Source organism: Musa acuminata, chromosome BXJ3-8 (assembly GCF_036884655.1).
Source record: "Musa acuminata AAA Group cultivar baxijiao chromosome BXJ3-8, Cavendish_Baxijiao_AAA, whole genome shotgun sequence".
Taxonomy (NCBI): Eukaryota; Viridiplantae; Streptophyta; class Magnoliopsida; order Zingiberales; family Musaceae; genus Musa; species Musa acuminata.
In genome coordinates, this window is record NC_088356.1 from 2,665,484 (window position 1) to 2,687,378 (window position 21,895).

The following is a 21,895-nucleotide window of genomic DNA, read 5'->3' on the forward strand; positions in this document are numbered from 1 at the left end:
CCGCTGAAATGTGACACCGTCTTTGGGTTGGGTTGCCTCCTTATCTTTTCTCCGTCGACGCCTGTCGCCACCGCCTGCACTCACATGTCCCCATCCACTTTTCTATCGTGTTATGGTCTAAAGCCAACCTTTGGAGGTGAGAGGGCTCCTCGGCATGGCTTTTCAAGGCGTTCGAAAGGGATGCGAGGGGGGGAGAATCCACAGAGAAGGGGGCGGCTGCAGAGGGAAAAGGATTCTTCTGCCTCGTGGTGTGTTTGCAAGACTGGTTAGTGGTTGCAAGATCATGTTGAGCTGTGGGAATGCACGATGGTCACCATACGCTGAACATGCTACAGCAAAGCCACCTGAAGCTAAGAAGCTCTCTGCTGCTTGCCATACATGCATCTGTACCACAAAAAAAAATCCATGTTTCTTTCTTTCCTTCCCTTCAGAGAATTCTCCTAATTGTTTCAGAACAATTAAGAACAAAAAAAAAATTAACTAGAAAGAATTCAGTTCAGATATAGGATAATTATTCAAAAGTTTTCGTAACTCAATCAAAGATCAAAGATTTGATGTTTTCTGACTCTATTTGTAATTCGCTAGAAGCTCGGAAAACAAAGAAAAGATGTATAAGAACGATATATCCATCCAGCAACAACAAAAAAAAAGGAAAATGATTGAATGGAGAAACTCCAACTCTCATAAATAACCATACACAAAGTTGATGGAAATATCCTATTAGGATTGGAAGTGAAACAGAGATGCATTTGGGATCCAAGAACCCTCTGATCAAACAAATCACAAGGTGCATGCACCTCCAATCATTGCATCATTGACAACCTCCCAGAGAGTGGGATGTGACAACACTTTAATTAGCATCTGTCATCATTGCTTTGTTGCATTGGAAAATGGTTTGGAAGGTGATGAGTGACAAAAAGTCATCACCTTGAGTAACAAAATCCAATTCCCAATAGATCTCTCATTAACCAGAAGAAGAAAATAAGTAAGAACATGCCATAAAACCAATTAGAACTTCAAAATCCTTCATTCCACAGTCGTAAAGAAAGAGCGCACACGGTGAATGTCAAAGAATCCACAGCTAATGATAAAATTATGGACGAGGAAGCTTAAATACAAGTATTCACTCCCATGTAAGAATTTTACATGACAAGAAAGAACCCACTTCCAGAAAATTGCACATGTTAGAGAAAGCCCATCCTCTTCAATCAACGGATTGAAGATGAGTTGCAGTGTGACCAAACAAAGAGCAAATACAAAACCATAAAGAGATTCAGATCGAAACATACAGAAGAGTGTATACATATAAACTGTTAAAGCTTACTACATATTTCTACATATTTGTAGGAATTTCACCTTGCCATCACTCTTACCTCTCAGGAAATCTTTACACCGTCCAGATGTGATTTTGCAAACCTCTGCCTTGCTGCATTTGAAGGCCTTTCACTAATTTCCATACTGGAATTCCTCTTGAAAATGGGCTTTGAGCAAATGTTAGCAGTCAACTCCATTGTGATGCTCTTTGAGGTTTTCTTCCGTTGCACGTACTCAATTTCAAAGAAAATTTAAATTAAGCACGATGGCTTGCCAGCTACTATAGGATGGTGTATATGCCAGCTCTGACACTTTTCTCCATGAGAAAAATACAAATTTTTTGCAGTGACAATGTGTTGGACAAAAATTTCAAGTACTGAATTCAACTGAAGCTGCCACAAAGTTTCTGATTCCAAGAACAGTGAGATAAGACAGTGATGCTTGATAGAAAAGTCTTCTCTGAATCATTGGTCCTGCAACTACAGCATTATAACATGCTGATTTTAGCACAGACAGAGAAATTATAAAAGATGTCCAATTTCTCAAAATATTACCTACAATGGATGATAACTGGAGATTCCAGATATCATTTCTACAAAGATAAATGCAACACTTCCACCTTCGAAGAGCAATACACTATAGAATTCCAAAGACTATATAGCGGTTGTTGGCTCCTTTGAAGGGCAGTTTGCCATACAAAATCTATTTGATGAAAGATTAAGAGAACTTATACACGATTCCAAAATGAGCAGGAGACTACAAAAGTGTAATGCTCCATGATTTTACATATCACTCTTTCTATCCTTATTGTGGCAGAATGCTGCAGATTGTAAGACCAGAATTAAAATATGAATTTTCCTTATAGCGATAATTTTTCCTTCAATTTTTCATTATACTTCTTAATGTATGTTGGTCTTTCTCCTTTTTCCAAACATAGATATCTTTTTTGCATTTTCTTAAAGCATAAAATGTTCACTCACAAATTAATGATCTTGTACAAGGATATATACCAGACATCACGAACGAAACTAAAATAGTGAACTCGCTCATTGTGCGGAGATGGAAGCTACAATGTGGAGACCAGAAGTAAATCATATTAAATTACTGCTTTTATAAAGAAGAAAACAGCAGCTTGCATAAGTAACAAAAAGAGGAAAAATAATGACATCTATTACATCTTACAACATGCTAGCTTTGTCCAACTTATCAACTGCATCTTAACCTCACATATAACTTGCAAAACCACAAGTTAACAACAAATCCACATATGAAGTCATTTCACAGCAAAGGCCACAGCCACATGAAGATCTTTGGAAGTATAAACTGCTGTCTTTGATTCTTGATTTTAACATTTATCTGAACCTCAAGCTCAGGAGGCAATACACAACCTAAACATATATTTTGTCTAATAATAACTGCTTAAAAATTTCCACTAACAGTGTCACCATAGATAGTAAGTAGTAAAATGATAATTCCAAGGAAAGTCAATAACTCGATTGGCACCATGAGAGAGACTGGCACTAATTTGCAAACTAAGTAAAGCTGATTAATATCTATAAGATATGACATTATTAATCCCAGAAGAACATACCAGTTGAAGTCTCTGAGCTTCTTAGTGTGTAGAAACCATTTCCATCCTCATTGCTCGTTCATTCAGTTAGAGTAGATGTTGAATTAAATGAAAGTCCTAGCAAAGCTTCTGCATTGTGACCAGCACTTTTATCTCACTAATTCACTCTCCACATGAATTCTCAACCTGCCAAGTAACACAGGAGAAATTTAGAAAAAATTGAACAGTTTGAAACATTTATGCAGAATACATGACACAAGGATCTTAATAGAAGAGAGCCTTAAGCAATTTCACCCATCATAGATCAAATAAAATTATATATCTGATAAAATCTGAGAATTCTGCTTCCACAAGTTTTACACAGCTGAGCCTCATACCTACTAACATAGTATTAATAAGGAGGAAGGTTGGCTGCAGATGAAGATGAATGTATTAAATACCCAGCAAATCATCTAAAATAAGAATAAGTCTCGAACAACATGATGCAAATTCTGCTAATAAACTAAACAAGGGAGGATGTAGAAATAATTTAATTTATTCATGTTTAAAAGTCAAACTTACTGATAATTACATAAGAATGTTCTCTGTCACAACTTAAAACCTCTCATAACCTATGGATGAATATATTCTCCCTGAATGAACAAAAAAAAAGGATAATAAACAACCTTCTTCGGGACCATAGGGCTTCACAATTGTGCTATCGGTACATCATACAGGAAAAGACATCACCAACTTTTTCAGAAGTTGGCAAGATAATCCATTTAGTACTATTCAAAGATAGCTGAAACTTCAAACTTCAGCAAAAACACAGAATTTCCGGTCCTCACCAATTCGGTAACAAGCATGTGTGATATCGATATACTGGAAAGGATCATTGTATGAAAACAATCAACTTTATCTTATGCTTCTTATGCTCCACCATTTTTTGGATGCTTTCTCTTCAGGATTACCAAACTTTTGAAGTGATGCCTTTGTCTCCCGTAACCGCAACTTGTAAACCTTCTTCCAAGTAGAAAAACGTGCCTTCAATTTTTGCAGCTCTTCATCAGGGTTTATCTTAGAACTTGATTGCCCTGACTTAGCTTCAACAATAAACCCAGCATCATCCTCAAATACCTGCCGCTGCTGCTCAAACTCGTTTACAAGGTGGATAACTGCAATTTCCTTGCTATCATTGCTCCTTACTTCTTCAGCACCAATGGACTGTTTGGCAGGAGTGTCTTCTGGTGTTTGGTTGACAGTTGATATGGTATCTTCGGAGTCATAACAGTTGTTAACTGCTGACATATTCAGCTGTCCAGGTCGATTTACCATGTCAGAAGTGAGGCTCTTTCTTGCAGCAGCTAAAGTTGACTGTATAAAGGACACAAATTCCATTAGGTATTTGTCATAGACTATTTCCTCTGCATACTAAATTAAAGAATAAAAGCTCGTAGAGAAAATTGCATTGCATGTAAATAATTGACAATAAAAGTAGTTCAAAACTTCAAGAAAGCTTCCAAGGGTACTTTTCTGTCAGTTGGGAATCGGTTTGGAGAAAAGGACAAACTAAAATTGAATTTTGAGCAAAGTTTACATTGAAAATGGAAAAAGAAATTATAAATTCCTTTTTCCTAAAAGAAGCCATACTAAATTACGGCATATATTTTATTTGAAGAGGAACCTTTAAGCATCTTGCTTACCAAGTATATTATAGAACTAGAAAAGAAAACAATTAGAAATTTCACCAAAGCAAAAAAAAAGATCACCTGCAAACTAGTCAGTTGTTTTTGCCATGTCTGTTCCATAGACTTCATTTTCAATTCATATTCTGACCATCTTGTGTCATAGTGTTTAAGTCGCTGCTGTAAGATAGCATTTTCTTCTTCCCTTTTTCTTAATGCTGCTTCTGCCCTTAAGGCACGCCTGTGAAGTTCGTCCGTAACTGCTGGGTGAATTTGAGGGAGCTCACTGGTTTTGTCCTATCATTTAGTAACCATGGCACTTTAAGAACTTTAATCTGGGAAAATATTATAGAAAGGTAATATGTCTGCTATAGTCGTTAATCAAAATAAAAAAGGAAAGCTTGCTTTTTGACATGATCATGCGGAAAATTGTTGCTTCAATCGATCACGACTCAATATAGTCTTATCAAGCCATTTTTTTGACACCATGTGCTTCTCCCATGTTATATTTCTTTCTATGTTCTCCAGATTTCTTTTTGCTATTATGCTTCTTACGTTTTTCTAACTTGACTTCACTTAACAATGAGCATGGTTTTGATCCAGCTGGACTGCTTTGTACCAGCCAATACTTCCGACCCGAACACGGACCAGCACTAGACCATATAATTCAGCATCAACCAATACTCATTTCTTATGTTTTCAGTAGTACTGGCCAATAGAGATTGGTATACTGCTCAATATACCAGTACCTTGTATCGGACCATTAATTGAACCTGTTTTATCTCACTTTCCGAATGAAAATAAAGTTTATAAATTTCTCTTTATCTTCTTTCCAGAAGGACATAAGGCTTCATTAGAAGAAAACACAATTGATGAATGCAGAACCAAAAAACAAATAGTTCAGGGATTACGGAAGTGAAAAGGATCTAAATATGCTTAGTTCTTTATTATGGTATACCAAATGAACATATGAAAGATCCAAGTAAGACATTTATGATGTTGAATATCTTCCTCGAGTTACAGGTAATGTGCATTCTAGTTATCAGGACTCTGTTGCTAGGCATCAGTAAGACATCAATATTCTAGTATAGATACATCCTCCTCTCTTATATATACTAATCTGCAATTATTAGCTCATATGATCCTTAATGGTACTTCCTAGACTACAAAAGGTCTTCTATAACAACACTACAAGAAGAAATGTAGCATGACACTGGTACTTGCTAAAAAAAGTCAACAGTTTCAACTTTGCTCTAAAGATTAAAGTACCAAATAACTCAATAAATTAATTTCGAACAACTTCAGAAATTTTGCTGATGAGTTGCTTATGGTAGATTATTTTTTATTGAACAAGAATAAAAAATAAATTTCCTGATATTGCACTTGAAGACTGATAGGTCTTTGAACAGACTTCTTCTTACATAGAATTATAAAGTTAATACCTTCATAAGTTGTGCAAAATTTCTTTCTGAACTTTTGTTCACTTCCACATGATTGAGTTTTGCCATTTTGTGCATTTTCAAGTTGATAAAAGTCTTCCTTGCCAACCAACCACGAATAGCTACAGATAAGATGAAATTTCTAATGAGGGCAAATGACACAAAGGAACTAGAAAACAGCTAGATCCCCGACTACAAGCTATAATTATGTTACCAGACTGCAAAAGTATAATATCCTTCAGCTGGTAACTAAATCTTGTCCCCACTATCCATTGCCTCACATGCTTTTGAATGAGAATAGCAAACCTCCATCTCCTTGTCAAAACTTCAAATTCGCACCTCGCCTTTTCACCTCGGATAACTGTTTTTAATCACAAAAGCCCAATGAAGTATAGTAAGGTAGGTGAAGCTCAACATAAATTGAATGAGTTTTCTCAAAAGAGAAAAATAGAAATGCTTGAAAAATGACAGAAATGATTAGAATCTGAAAGTCCATCTGGCTAATGCAACCATAAAACACTATTATATTATAGAACAAGTGCAAATGTTTCACTGTATATGCACAAAAAGCCTGGTCAAAAATCAATATTTACAGCAAGAGAATAGCTACTCCCAGTGCTTGTAGAAGCATTACATGATTGTAATGTAGTTGCCCCCTTCCTCAGCCGTTGATAGAAATTACGAGCTTTAAGACCACGAAAGTTCTTCTGAACCCAAACAATCCCCTGTAGAATTCTATTTCTAGCATCTTCCAGTACAGCAATCTGAATACATACACATGCCAGAAAAGATCAATCAACAATAACCGCATACAAAAGACAGATGTTAAAAAAGTATGTTACCATAAGATTATGGTAGGTGTGACTGCTACATTTAAAAACATGATTTGTCTTACTGGTCCATACCGATATATCAACCAGCTGTTGGTATGGGACATACCAAACTGTATTGAGTTGTACTGAATGATTATGATAGGAAGTAATAAGTGATTGTAAACAAAAGATTCATGCATCAGATTGGAACAAGCTTGAATGAGGCTCCCATAAATAATGGTCAGCTAAGGTTATGATTTTGGTATCTATTTGTAGATTAATATATAGCCTGATAATGATTAAAAAACCTAATAGGCTCAGAAAGATACTACAACTGACATGAATAGGGAATCTTCAAGCTTCAGAAATATATTGAAATTCTGAGGCAATTGAGAATTATACCAAATTCATTAATGATGATCAAAATTTGTTAACTTAGGGAAATTTATTTTTCCTTTCTAACCTAGAGTTGAATAAAAATATCACACCAAGTACTTTTCCTGTAGTCTGGATTATAGGATGTACACTAAATTATTGTATTAGAACTATGACACCCATATACCTTAGTGATCCCACATAAAGAGAGGTGCTTGGGTTGTTCTATACATATTCACATCAGCTGATAAAGGATCGATGTGTGTACCTAACTAGAATGCTTTACTAGTAAGTAATGACTGGTTCAGCATGTATAATGGAGAATCTCATCATAATCATGCATGCCTGAAACATTTAAGAACATTTAAGAATGATCAAAATAGAAACTATCAATCTAAAAACTAAGAAGTGGGTTATGTTTTCAATGTTACAGAATACAGACATATATGGACAATTTTTAAGTTCTGATGCATCACAACAAGAAAACTTAATAGAAAACGCTCATTAGAAGAAGTTTCAATACCTAATTTATATAAGTTCTGAAACTCTGTTGTCAAGCACAAAAGCAAATAATAGATATCAATACACAAAATTGAACAGTTACAGTTCAATTACAACATAAAAAATATGTATATTTGGTTTTATTCTTGTAAGCACTAAACTTGAAACATCACTGTCATATATCCTATCATTTATCCAAAAGATAGTCGTTTAACTGCAAAGGAAGTCTAGTTCAATGAACCTTCAAAAACTCTAAGCTCCGACAGTCCTCGAGGACAAACAAAAACTCAGAGAAAAAGCATAAGTCAATGGTTATTATGTATGAGAGAGAACAGGAACAAGATATTTACGAGAATGCAATTGTCTGTCTACTTCAAGTGAACCTTTAGATTAGGTTTTAATAACCAGCATAGACATGTCAAACATGCAAAAGGGATAAATGTTAAAGAGATAATGAGAAAGAAATTGCCTGTCCTGTGCGGAAAAATAACTTTGTGTAACCAACTCTATACATCTCAGGTGGCACATTGAATTGCTGTAGGATGGCAACTGACAAACTGAGTGCATCCTGAGAACTTGAAGTCTGTAAAAGAAGAAAGCCATACCTAGAAGGGAAAAATATAAGCATGTCAGAATCCCACAAATATTGCTCCATTACATTCTTGAGGCAAAAGAAAATTTCACAAATTACCTTTCAGCAAATAGTTGATGTGTCATTCGAGTTGGATAGCCTGACCTGGATATCCGGACAACTTCAAGGACCCCACAGCATCTTAGCTGTTGTAACACAAGATCATGTTCGTACATGCTGGGAAGTTGCTTGCTGTTTGGCTTGATGCACCGAATGAAATGGGGAGTAGTACTTTCTAACCGCTGCATCAACTTGAAAAGTTGACCCTAGGATCATTTTAAAGTATTTCAAAGTTCAGTTTGCCTTCAAATTTAGATCAAAATTTCCAAGATCAACCACAAGATTTCACTAACATTAGTCCAAGTCCTCTGGCATGCCATGCAGAAGTCCCTTCTACATGTGGAAGTTGTATAAACTATGCAGTCTAAACAAATGAAAGAAAATGGTTGAACCTCTTAAGAAAACCGCATAGACGCTTGTGGTTTCAGTCATTGTTAGAATATTACTAAATGCAACCGGAGATCATGACTTACCAAAGACAGAAGCAACATCCTTTTAGGTAAGGACAAAAGCATCATGGAGTACTGTGCTTATCACAGCACAGAGGATGCACCAGATATGTCGATTCACAATGGCATGCAGGCATTTTCTGGCTCAAAACAGACCAGTTTTCTCTTCATGATCCGCACATGGCTAACAAATACTATCATTGCATGGCATTGTACAATCATGTCAGCCAGTAGTCATTATTGTGTATATCAGAATATTTTAAACTTCTGTGTGACTGAAGTCTGACAATACGTGATTTACAAAATCTGCAGATACATCAGCAGAAGTAAAATGGCATCACAACAAATATCCAATCAAGACTATGATTCATGGTTTGCAGTATAAGCCAAGTCCAAAACAAATATCCCTAAATTTTCATGTCGGGATCCTAGAACAATCCAATAGATCCTGACATATTTCTGGCAAATCTTGGTGGTATGATCAATTATAGTGCCAGTCAATCCAGTTTACACAGATCCCAGACAAATGCCTGCTGATCTTAATACTCACCAGTGAACTTATAGATGATCCCAATCATTGTCCAACCAACCCTAGCTGGTTTTTTATCAAAAATCCATTTGCATGTGGATTCAAGGAAGCAATGTTCTATCTGTAAAGCTCTTTATGAGTTAGAGGTTCAAGGAAGGCTTCTGGAGCCAGAATTATATAGCAAAAGCAATTTAAATGTAAATTTAAATCAATAGTGCAATGAAATATTGTGAGATATTTTAGGTGTTTAGTTTTCTTGAACAAAGAAATTTTGGAAAATAATACATAGAGATGTAATACAAACGATAAAGAGGAAGCAGTAGCGGAGGAAGAAAAATGAAAAAGGGGTGGAGGAAGAGAAGGAAGAAGAGGAGGAGAAGAGGTGGGAGTATACCTAGGAAGAAAAAGGAACACAACGATGGCGGCATCACAAAGCAACAATGGCTTCGTGAAGCAGCAGCAATGGCAATGACAACAACATCACGAAGCAACAACAATGGCAGAAGCATCGCGAGAAGAGGGCTCATGTTCACAAGCCCTAGTTTATATTTTTTTGGGTTTTTTTCTTTCTTTTTTGAGTTGGACTGAACCACCCGAAACAGGGTGGTCTGCAGACCGGTCCATGTCCGAACCGATATATCCTTTATAGGAATTTTTGTACTAAAATGACTCAAGGTTATATAACCTAAACACATTAGACTAGTGTAAATAAATCCTAATATTTCAAATTTTGATAAACATAAACATAAACATATATATATATATATATATATATATATATATATATGATTTTTTTTTTTCTTACCTATTCAATCCTGCATGTCATGCTGGATCCTAGTCCTTGATCCTAGGATGGATATTGATTGTGCAAACCTTAAAAGGAGCTAGTAGAAACCAAAAGACAAGGAATCAAGCACGTTTAGACTATCAATTAAATTGGGCTATGATAGGATATTTGAAAACTGAAAAGTCTTAGAAGCTTACCATTTACAGCCCCTTTTTTACTATTAACAATCCCTTAAAAAAATTAAATATTATTTTATTTTTTATAGCCCCAGTATTATCGATTTTATCCCCTTTTTTTTCTTTTTTTTTTCTTCCTCGCAACACTTTATTTTATCTTGGCTGCCGACATCGCTATGCTCATTGCCATCGTTGTTCAGCGCTCAATGCCAATGCTGTTCGACCCCACTCACCACCCCCTCAACGTCGTCCTCCAAAGAGGAAGAAGAAGATAAGGAAAAGGAGAAAGAAGACGAGGAGAAAGAAGGAGAAGAGGAAGAAGATGGTATTTATGTCCATTTGCAAAGGGATAGATTAAAAATATTAAAAATAAAATAAAATAAGGTTGTAAATAATAAAAAGAGAATTGCAAATAGTAACCTCCAAGCTTATATGGTTTGAACATGTATGACAGACAAGATGGGAAGAAAAGAACATGAAAGCAAGACACCATAAGCATGAAACTTGGACACTAACAGGGCCTTGACCACGAAAGTGCTTCAAAGGAGATGAGGCAGATGAACTTGACTACCAATATGAAATAACAAATGGCGATCCCTCATGGAAGAACTATTGCAAGAAGCTACTGACAACAGGCAAAGGCAAAGCTAAATAAAGTGAGATAAACCCTCCAATCTAACATGATCACTGAAAAATCAGAAATCAAATTTTCAAGAAAGACACCCAACTTTCTGGCATCTTGGAATAGATTGGTAACCAACTTGATACACAAATTGAAAAATCAAACAAGTTCTGAGTCATCAAACAAATATTCCAAGATATCTGAGAGTAAAGCAAAAATCTCCAATTTTGTCCTTGAACTTGACAAGAACAAGAGACTTAGTTTCATGAAAAAATAACAACTCAGTTATAGACCAAATGGGAATTAGTTCAACTGAAAGCAAACCGTGCAGACAAGATATGGACCACTTTCACTTATTATGGTAGCACAGACATGCATTATTTTTCAGAAATGAATGCATAGCATATGTAACTCAACTAGATGCAAGCCACACATATTAAATAGAAAATCATCCATGCCAAAAAGAACATGGGAAGCAAAATCAATAATATTATCTCTAAGATGACTGGATATTTACTTCCAATTTCAAACGAGGAACTACCTTAAATTTTGCCACAACGCTTTGCTTTTGTAGGTCAAAACTACTTGATTGCCGAAACCGGCTTGACTCCTTCTCAGGTTGCAGTATGTTGTTGGCAAATGACTGTGGAAGCTGGCAAGCACATGACAAAAGTAACTGGACCAAATCAGCATGCAATGTATCTCTGTTCTTCTCCAGGAAACCACTTGAATCATATAAAACCTGTTATCCACCTAATTGTTAGTCTATGGAAGTTGACCAGTGAATAAATTGTTGGTTGCTTAAAATGAAAGAATGATTTAAGCACGCTAACAAATCTAACGAGATATAACTCATTTGATGCCTTGTTCAGAGACCAAAATTTTTTTTATAAAAAAGTTGAAGTAATACTGTATGCTCATCAACTAAGGAAAAATGAACCCAGGACAAAGTATATACTTTTCTTTGATCTGATTCACTGCACTATTTACTTTGGACAATATCTTAGTTGACGTCGCTTAATGTTTCAGAACACTGCTATTTGCTTCCTGTAAAGGGTGAACCTTGATACAACAATAAAGTGACTTGATTGTCTAGGATTCAAGTCACAAAAACAAGCTTTTCCTTCTAGGACAAATCACCCCCAAACCCCACAATGACAGAAGCCATGTGTGCTGGGTCATCTCTTTTACTATTTGCTTGTTGTCAGAGTTGAGTACAACTTATAGTGATTGAAATAAATATTAATAAATAAATTACAAGATGCTGAATTAATAATTCCACAGATCTTTTCTTGAAAATCTATAGACACTTTCCCACGTTATGGTTCCAATGAAAATCATCAACACTATATGCAGTCCAAGCCAAATGGCATATTCAAGATATAATTTTCTTTATGTGCAAAAAACAATTTTCATATGAAAAGTTAATATAATCAAGAGTATAACTTCATTGAACTAAAAATGGATTTCATATATTACAGTAACCAAAGAAGATACTTTAAATTCTATCAAAAACTGTTCAGGGAAGCAGCATAGAATCTGACCTCTCTGGCATAGTGGGAAATCCTAAAAGCACCTCCCCTTTCCCCCTTAAAGCAGTGATTACCAGCGAAGTGCTGCTTAAGTTTGTTAGCAAAAGTCATATCAGTAGCTTTGGGAAAAGTTGACTCTTCATCTAAAAGTGATATTACCCCTAGAGGTTTCTGTAATGAATGAAAAAGCAAGATTTAACATAATTCCAATATATTAAAATTATAGACCATGAAATTGTTCTCATTAACTTAGAGATGAGGAAATATGCTTGATAGTATTAGATATAATTATTTTGGCAAAAGCAAGCAGAAGAATGCAAAGAATCCCAATGCTGTCAGGTACCTAAAAAAAAAAACACAACCCAGAATAAGAAATGAACTTATAAAAGTAATCCAAAATATAGCATATATGATACTGAAAAATAATTCTAGAATTACAGGAAGCAACCTTATCTCGTTCATGGGAACATCAAGACCATTAATGTAAGCTTAAAACCTCATGAGTTGTTCTCAAATTAAAGCTCATACAAGATTAATTGAGTCATGCATGACCCTATTGAAAAGCCAGGATATAGCCGAAAATTTAGTACTTAGCATTGCCAATATTTAAGATATCTGCTAAGCATTACAGTAAGTCTGCTTATGTACAGCACAAATTTTCTGTTATATTAGTCCTTGTTAAAACATTTACAGTTATAGGATAACATCAAACTCACAAATAAGAACATTAAAGACCATGTTATTCAGTAATTGAAGTCCATATTAAGATTAGTTGAACCAAACATTTACCAGTAAAAACCAGAATATGGCTAATTATAATAGTTGAAGATTAGGTTCCACAGTTGCACACTACAAAATAATTTAATTAAACAAACAAGGTTCTCTTTGGATTTCTCTAAGTTAAAATGAGGGTTATAGCAAGGTACAAAGGGTCAACGATTCAGATACCAAAGTGTACTGACCTACTTAGTATACCAATATGAAATACTACTAGTATGCTAACAATATTGAAGTAAAACTAACTATTGTGGAATAAATGGGGGACGAGCCAGTGGCCTCATATCAAGGTCGAGGAAACTTGCAGCTAATAAGCAAGAGCCCCACCCTTTCCTTTTGAGGTGCGGGCTCATCCCTTTCCTTTTGAGGTACCGTTATGTAAGGGCATACCATGTGGTACCAAAGCAGACAATAGTTTAAGGAATAGACAAATCCTCAAACCCAACATTTGATTAACAATTGGATGCTATACAAGTTTTGTACAACCTCACTTGATAGAAGTTTCATAAAACCTCCCTTGATAGGGATACATCGGGTGACAAACTAATAGCCCCATGTTAGGTAGACTCAAAATATGTCTGGGCTCATAAGCAAGAATCCACCACTTTTCTCTTCTGGCATCTTTTTCAATGACAATCATGCTGCCCATGGACCACATGGACAATACCTAAAAGACACCATAGATCATCAAACCCCCAAAATTTGATTGATGAAATGTTGGTGGCCATTCATGTCCCCACTATACTCATCCCAACCAGGGGCTAGACAAACCAATAGTTGCACATCAAGGAGACTCGAGGAAAGATTGTGGCTCATAAGAAAGGATCCACCCCTTTACCTTAAAGGTCTCTTTTTCGAGAGTAGAACCATATGGCCCATGATCAAATCAGACAATCTCATGGAACATAGTACAGATATAATTGTTGATGCCGACCAAATCAAAGCAACACAAACATACAATACCAGTAAAATGGTAATTAATATAAACCAGAATTTAAATCATTGCTAATAGCCCTACAGCAAGTTACAAACTAGATCACAAGTGATGTAGATAGACTAGAACACTATGTTAAGCCTACTTTATGATTCAGAACCAAAGATACACCAGCGTGGAAATACTATATCCAGAACACTATGTTAAACCTACCTTATGATTAGGAACTAAAGATACCCCAGGGTAAAAATCCAGTATCTGGACCACCCAAATCACCTGGACCACATATTTGGATGAGTGAATTCAACATTCAGGCCAATTGGGTCAAAAGGACCATGTGACTATGTTGGTTCAAGTTTACCATTTGGGCCCAATAGTTAAAAAAGATTGTTATTGTTTAAACAAAACAAATTGATATGGTTCAATGTAGCAATGGATAGAGAAATAAAATTTCAGCAGAGGAAGCACCATAAGAAAAAAACCTTGGAATTGGTACATTTTAGGTTGCAATTTTTTTATTTCTCTAGCATGGAGGTTCTTAATATCATGGAGGTTCCCCTCGCTCCCTAATCCTAGGATTTGGGCCCTCCAACCATTAACACTATTCACGCTGTTATCATGCCTGGAATCACATTAAATTTTAAAAAATTACAACCACATTGAACTTTCCTAATCAATCATATAATGCTTGGGTGTGAAACAACCACCCCCAGGGTTATCTTTGGCTTCATATGAAAGTTAAATATAATTATAAACTTATAATCCACATGTTAGATCTACCACAAAGTCACAAGCAATCAACTCGAAAGAAACAATTCATAAATTACAACATTTCTGAACATATGACAAATACCTTCTCCAAGAGGTTTAGACAATTGGCGTTATCCAAAAATTCAACTTTGGCCCAATCAATTCCATCTTGGGCATATTCCTACAGAAAGCAAGAATAGAAATAAGGATATTCATTAAACACTGGCAATTAGACTAATAACACTTATTAAAAATTCAATCAGATTGATGGCAATTTTCAAGGGAAAAAGATCCTAGCGTATAAAAGGATTAAACCATAGACCATACTCATTTAAAAAAAAGTGTCAAAATATAACCAACACAAAGACTATCATGTTATTGATATGTGCACTGACTAGGCACTGAGGTATGCCAAGAACTGCAAGCTGTCATGATTATGCAGCAAGTGGGAATTTCTGATCACTAAGGCTGTCTTCGAAATGTATTTCAAGTGCATGATGAACTCAGCACATGACTTTTCTTAGAATGAAGCTCAAATGAACCTGTGCTAGGAATTGCAAATACTGCATTTGGAAGTAGCGATTACGAAGAAGCAAAAAAATCAAATCCTGTGGAAATGCATTACTAAACTGGTTACCAGACCAGTCAAAACTTGTCAATATCATTAAAAACTCCGAATCAAGCTGGACTTAGGAGTTGGATGGGTGATAGAGAAAGGAAATAGATGTCTGTATTATCCTTCTAAGGCCCCGAGTTGTATCCTATATCCATATAAAAAATCATAGCAGTTATCTACTCACACGTCTGTCCTCCTATTTTAAGTTTAGTAACATTAGTGAATCTGCATGGTTTCATCTGCATGTCCATGCTTCAAAATTATGCCATTTTTAATCTAAGTTCCATTTCATTTTATATTTCTTTTCTCTTTTCTTCCAACATAATTCCACCCAGAGCAGTTACCTACAGAATCAAACATTGAATTTCCTTGTACAAGAAAGATGCAATGTCAAACAGTATGAGTGGACAGTAGATACAGTAGAGTTCAGATGTTAAATTATCAAAACCCAACAATCGGATTTTGAAATGTGCCAATTATTTTAACTGACATGAACAGTGACCAGTCTTTCATGTTTAAACCATATTGCACACGGTATGCTTATTGAATTTTCTACTGCTTTAGTCAAAGGCTTCTCCTTTCATTTTCAAAAAAGAAATGTGCAAGAGATAGAAGTGGTAAGCCCACTTTTACTTAAATTATTTATAAGAAAATTATATTTTTATAATAAAGTGATAAAATATTTAGCAAAGAATTCTGCTCAGCAGTATAAGAAAATAAAGCAGCCCACTAGTGGAAAGAAATAACAGCAGTGTCAAGAAACTTAGAACCTGCCTCCTGTTCAAGTTTAAATAGATGACGATTGAAGTGCTGTTGTAGTTGCTCGTTAGCATAATTGATGCAGAACTGTTCAAACCCATTGTTCTGCAATGGTTCAAATGTTAGTCCAACAAAAAAGAAACATAATGTGAAGCAGATATTAAATTGAATGTAACCATAGGATCCATACATTAAAAGACTCAAAACCAAAAATATCCAAAATGCTGATCGATCGTCCGGTACAGCATTTGCCTACTCCAAGTGACTTGTTGATTTGTCCCACAAGCCAGTCAAATAAATTACAATAAATTGATTTTGCCAATGCATCCCTGGTGTTGATTGCCTGCAATAAGAAAGAGATACAAGAAAAAAAAACATATGAAGACTGGGCATTACACCATATTGATGGAGAAGAGTACACAGATGCAAATTTGGACCTGCTGTAATGTAAGCTTTTGAACAATACTGTCGTTGCCAGCTTGAATTTTACGAGTTGATAAAGATAGCATCAAATTTGGTACTCCACAACCCATCAACTTTGCTGCATTAGTTACTCCTGCACACAGACAAACTCCCAAAAAATTACATGATATATCTTCCAAAATGAAAGAACTTTAACTGCCTCCTTTAATATAATAAAATGTGAACATGAAATGATGAAAACTTATTATCTATTAATATTTTAGCCTAAAGAAGATTAAATTTTCTTCATCCTCTCATACCCAGTAAATTGCAACATACTAGACTTTTGTTACCTCAACTAGACTTTGGAATAAAAACAAAGTAATATTGTGGTCTGGCTTCTCAAAAGAATTGCACCAAGTTCCATAATTGTTTGGAGCGGGAAAACCATATTTTTATTATGATATGTCAATTATGTTTTTGAATGAAGCCTTCATAATTTTGTATTTTCAACTTGGATGGCATAACTCAATATCACTGGCCATTCAAACTCTAAACTTTAGATAAGGGTATTTAACCAAGCATGTGATTTGCATTCAGCTAGAGTTCTTGTTTCTTAGGTTAAACATAGAAACTTCTCCAATACAAGTGCTGAACCAGTAAGTAGCGTCAAAATTCATTTGAAGCTTCTAATGTTAAACAAACATGCAAGAGGCATCATCAAAGAGTTTGAGGCACCAAATACTGGGAACAAGAGACAGCGATTTATGTTACACATATAAAATAGTATACCTTCACCAAGGATAACTTTGACATGATTTTCGTTGTCAATCACTGAGAAAGCAATGTTACCCAGCCATAGTACTGCTGCAAGCATGGAGAACACATTCTTCTGATCTTCCTTTGAGATCTTGATGACATCTAAGGCTTCCTGGAGAATTTTTTTTAAAAAAAAATTTAATGCCAATTTTTTTTAAAAAGCTTCAATAAAAAAGTTCAAGGTAATATAAAATGGGCCTAGGTGAGCTACTGAAATTTACCATTAATACATGAAATCTTTTTGCATCATCAACATTATCTATGGTCAAGCAGTCACTCTGCTTCAAGTATTCATATTTGTAGGCTGCTTTCAGATTCAACTCCTCTGCATAACAAGAGACACATGAATGACATAAGTTTACAAGAGACACATGATATGACTAAAGATTTTCAGATTTACAAGCCTATCAGGATAACTGAGTAAATGCAGTAACTGAAAAAGTTTGTATTTGCTAATAGAACAGAAAAACAATTTACAAGGTATTTATCTGGGTTTTTCCAAATTATTCTACCCTCATCATCAAATCTTTTGACTGATTACTGACACAAAAAATGACTTATTTTATCATTTTACAGCTTGCAATTTTTGTATTAATTAATTATCCTTGCTATAAATAGGGAAAACAAAATAAAAAGAAATCTGCACTATAATAGCATCAGAAAGTACCCATAGTATAATATATCTTAAACATCAAATAAGGGAATAATAACAAAATTTAACAACTAAGGCCATAATAGAAAAACATGATCACCTTTAAGACCACAAGAAGCTCCAGCACAAAGTTGATAGAATACATGATATGACCTTTCACCTGTTTCTCTCTGAACCACTCTTGACTGCTTGTACAAGAGAAAATTTTCATACACCATTAAATATCATATCAATAACATTATTCTAATTTAAGATATCTTTTAACCTTTGTAGGAGTACCTTTTCGAGTAAGACTTGCATGCATCAAAGTTTGAAGAATAAGAGAGGAGAAAAAGTCAGTTGATATATAAAACATAAAATGAGAAGCAGCAAACAGGCATAATTTCTTACAGGTTTGGATCTTAGCACCACAAATTTTTCCAGCGGCACTAAAATGTATTTCAATTAGCTTTCCCTGCAGCATATAAATAAACAGATTTTCAAACAATAATCAAATTGGAAGCTCCATATTGGCATTACTGAGGGTTACATGTCCATTAACAAGTAAAAAATCTGGTGAAAATAAATAAAATTTTCAGTGGACTTGGGCAAACTCACAAATCGGCTGGAGTTGTCATTTCTTGAAGTTTTTGCATTTCCAAACGCTTCCAGTATTGAATTAGTCTGCAAAACCTCATCCTCTATGCTGCCACCACCCCCAACATCTGCAAGATACTGCATTGCAAATTTTGTTGTCTCGGTTTTACCAGCACCACTTTCACCACTGTGACTCATTACACAGAATAGTTCATCAAGCAAAGCTAACTCAATTTTTCTATCTAATTAACAAGCAGAAGAAGCATAAATAGGTTAAAGTTTCACATATTCCTACGGAGAGAAAAGATATAACCACCTTATTATGATAGATTGATCTACTCCATCTGCAGAACCCGCACACAGGAATTATCAATTAGTCCAGAAATTCATGTAACCACTAATGGGCATAACTAAGAGAACTGCACAATTTTCAACAAAAGACACTTGTCTACCTCTCATCATTTCATTAAAAGCAGTATCCGCTATTGCAAAAATATGTGGGCTGTCTTTGAGTTTCTGCTTGTAAGCTGTAACATAATCTCTTCCATAAAGGGGCACCTCTTTGAATGGATTGACTGCAACCAAAACAGGCCCTGCTTTGGTCTAAAGAAAGGAAAAGAAACCAGCAAATAAGTTAAAGCATAGAAAACACAGGAAGAGTTACCAGGAGTAATGTCTGTTCAAAAACATGCTTACATAAATAAAATCATTGGCATATCGGTATTTAATATTGTGGAGAACTGCAGGTTCATTTAAGTAACTAAGTTGTATAAGATTGTCAACACCATCAAGGATATGTGGATTGGCAGGTAAGATACTTTCCCTGGAAACTGAATGAACCTGAATAGAAACACTAGTTAGTACTTGGGTGCCATTTATTAGAATGCTGCAGACTTACAACCTACAGATTAAAAACTTACAATGCCATTAGACAGCAAAATATCTACATAATCTCTGGAAATTGTATGGATCTGGCCCAGCTCCCACCTGGCATTGGAGATCCAACACCAAACCTGCAGGTTCTGAAATGAAGAAGACACCATAAGTAACGTGCTTGACAAATTTCCTAAAGAATAAATATGCCAAAGAATTGAGCATAAATTTTGTGCATGTCAGAGGAAGTTCAACAATTTTAGATCTGAAACGGTGCAGCAGAATTACATGTTGATTTAAGCAAATCTCCAATGTCATTATAGTGAATTAATTCCATGAATCCACATCAAAGGTACCATGTTTTTCCTTGGAAAAGAAAAGGCTAACATGCTTGGACAAAATAAAATGAGTCACAAATTCTGAAAGATGTCATGGCAACGACAGCAATGTTTCTTGTAATCAAGCAAATCAGAGAACATAATGATGACATTTTCTGAAAAATACTAATACCTTCTTTAGGGCATATTTAATTGTGTCACACCATTCTGACTTGTCATCCAGCAACACTGCTGACGGCAACTGGACAGCAGCACTCGCTCGATTATCGGTTACCTCCACTTTTTCCTCATAACTGTCTCTCTTTGTAATCTTGATATATGGAGATTCTAATGGTCGCTCCACCTTTGCCATCCTCTTACTTTGAAGTATTCCACTTCTAAACACCGCCCCCTTATCACCCCTTGGCATATCATATTCCGTCTTGTCATCCCACTTCATAGAGTCCGTCAAAAGTTCCTCAGGTGCACTTCTGTCTAGTTTAAGATTGACGGCCAACGACCTTCTTGAAGTGGGGAGGCGTCCCCTCGAGGTGGGGCGGACCGGCAAAGCCGGTGGCAGATCTTTTGGCTGCTCATCCCTCAGCCTGATAGTATCCAGCATCACCTCCAGTGAGCTCCGAGCGACGGTAGGAGTCATAGTGGCAGCTGACATGATTCCAAACCCTCAAATTGAAAATAACTACCAAAATGACAACTTTCTCAATGCAGAACATGAAAGCCGCAATCTTTTTTGGAGTTCCTGCAGTTCAGAGTCAAAAAGAGATATTTCCTGCGGATTTAGTTCAAGGAACACGACCCTGTAACACCATACTCGGAACACATTGAGCACAGGGGAACCAAATAAGAACCTGGAATCTATCCCGCCCTTGCCGAAGACCCTGAAACTTGGAATCAAGGCAACGCCCACGCAAGAAAGCCTTCATCACCGAGGACAGGGAGGAAGGCGGGGATGGAGATCACCGTACTGCTCCAAAAATCAAACTAAAACCCGAGTTACCAGCGTCGCTGTAAGAAGAGATGGGGGCTAAAACACAAAAAATAGCTTCCTTCGAAGGGAAAACTAGGGTTTGTTTCCCCGGGAATTCAAATTTTCGCAAAGGAGCACGGGACCCATCCGTCCCTTTTCTTCTACTTCTCCACAGTAACAGCAGAAATCAAGAAAACGAAAGCGACGGGTTCTCGAAAGGAAAGCCCTTCGATGTGGAGAAAATTACGCGCACGGGCAATGGCAAGGAGACGAGAGGCGCTCGTCCTTGAGATGGCGGTTTGGGTAATTCGCGAGACGGGAACGGCACTGCCCTTCGGCCCACCGTCAATGTCGAAGGGGTCCGTTCGAAGCCCGTTGGATGTCGAGGGTCGAGAGCGCATCTCCAACGTTCCACAACAAGCGAACGTTCCATGTGACGGCATCGACCTCATATCAGCCACCAGAAAAGAACTCATTCCGCTGAAGCTTCTGTTGCAAGCAGCAGCCAAAGAAAGGTATCATGAGCTTATCTTAGAAGTTCCAAGTCACATAATCTTGCACGAGAAAGAAGAGACTCTCTGGTAGGTTGCATGTAATATATTGACAGGACCATTGGGTTTGAACGTGTTCTTGCTCAGGAGAAGTAGCTGGGAAGATTGAAATTTTCGATTTGTTTGGATCAGTGTCGGAATCATAATCTCCAGTATGCATTCCCCATCGAATGGCATATTTCATTCGATCGGCTGCATGACATCAATTAAGTGATGTTTATGATTTAGAAGTGATCAGATATTTGCATCTGTTCTTCGAGCCGAATCGAACCCGATGAATCAAATCTATCGTTACTTGGAGACGATGGATCGGACCACCCGACCATCACACGGTACACAATCGACGGTGCCAAGCACATAAAGCCGAGAACACCCCGAATAGTTTTCGATCTACGCGCTTTCCCTGCCCGTACGATCCAC

General features: G+C 36.2%; 1 protein-coding gene across 5 annotated transcripts; it reads right to left on the minus strand.

The window, feature by feature from the left end:
- Positions 1–1,064: 1,064 nt before the first annotated feature.
- Positions 1,065–21,323, minus strand: LOC108953544 (myosin-1-like). 5 transcript variants are annotated; one of them, XM_065163407.1, is made up of 27 exons: positions 20,806–21,323; positions 20,130–20,696; positions 19,667–19,768; positions 19,443–19,586; positions 19,199–19,349; positions 19,063–19,090; positions 18,768–18,933; positions 18,561–18,624; positions 18,450–18,463; positions 18,271–18,355; positions 17,740–17,843; positions 17,492–17,630; positions 16,735–16,853; positions 16,488–16,640; positions 16,313–16,402; positions 15,026–15,103; positions 12,474–12,632; positions 11,471–11,671; positions 8,367–8,557; positions 8,145–8,280; positions 6,622–6,751; positions 6,202–6,348; positions 5,991–6,109; positions 4,633–4,845; positions 3,712–4,237; positions 2,906–3,070; positions 1,065–1,793 (listed from the first exon to the last, which is right to left on the minus strand). In XM_065163407.1, exons 2-25 carry the CDS (start codon positions 20,607–20,609, stop codon positions 3,779–3,781), a joined length of 3,672 nt encoding a protein of 1,223 aa, XP_065019479.1. In that variant the 5' UTR covers positions 20,610–20,696; positions 20,806–21,323; the 3' UTR covers positions 1,065–1,793; positions 2,906–3,070; positions 3,712–3,778. The 5 variants fall into 5 exon arrangements, with proteins under 5 accessions (XP_065019479.1, XP_065019480.1, XP_065019477.1 ...); XM_065163408.1 differs by having other exon boundaries at positions 8,367–8,572; positions 12,474–12,545; positions 20,806–21,320; XM_065163405.1 differs by having other exon boundaries at positions 8,367–8,572; positions 20,806–21,320.
- Between the last annotated feature and the right edge of the window lie 572 nt (positions 21,324–21,895).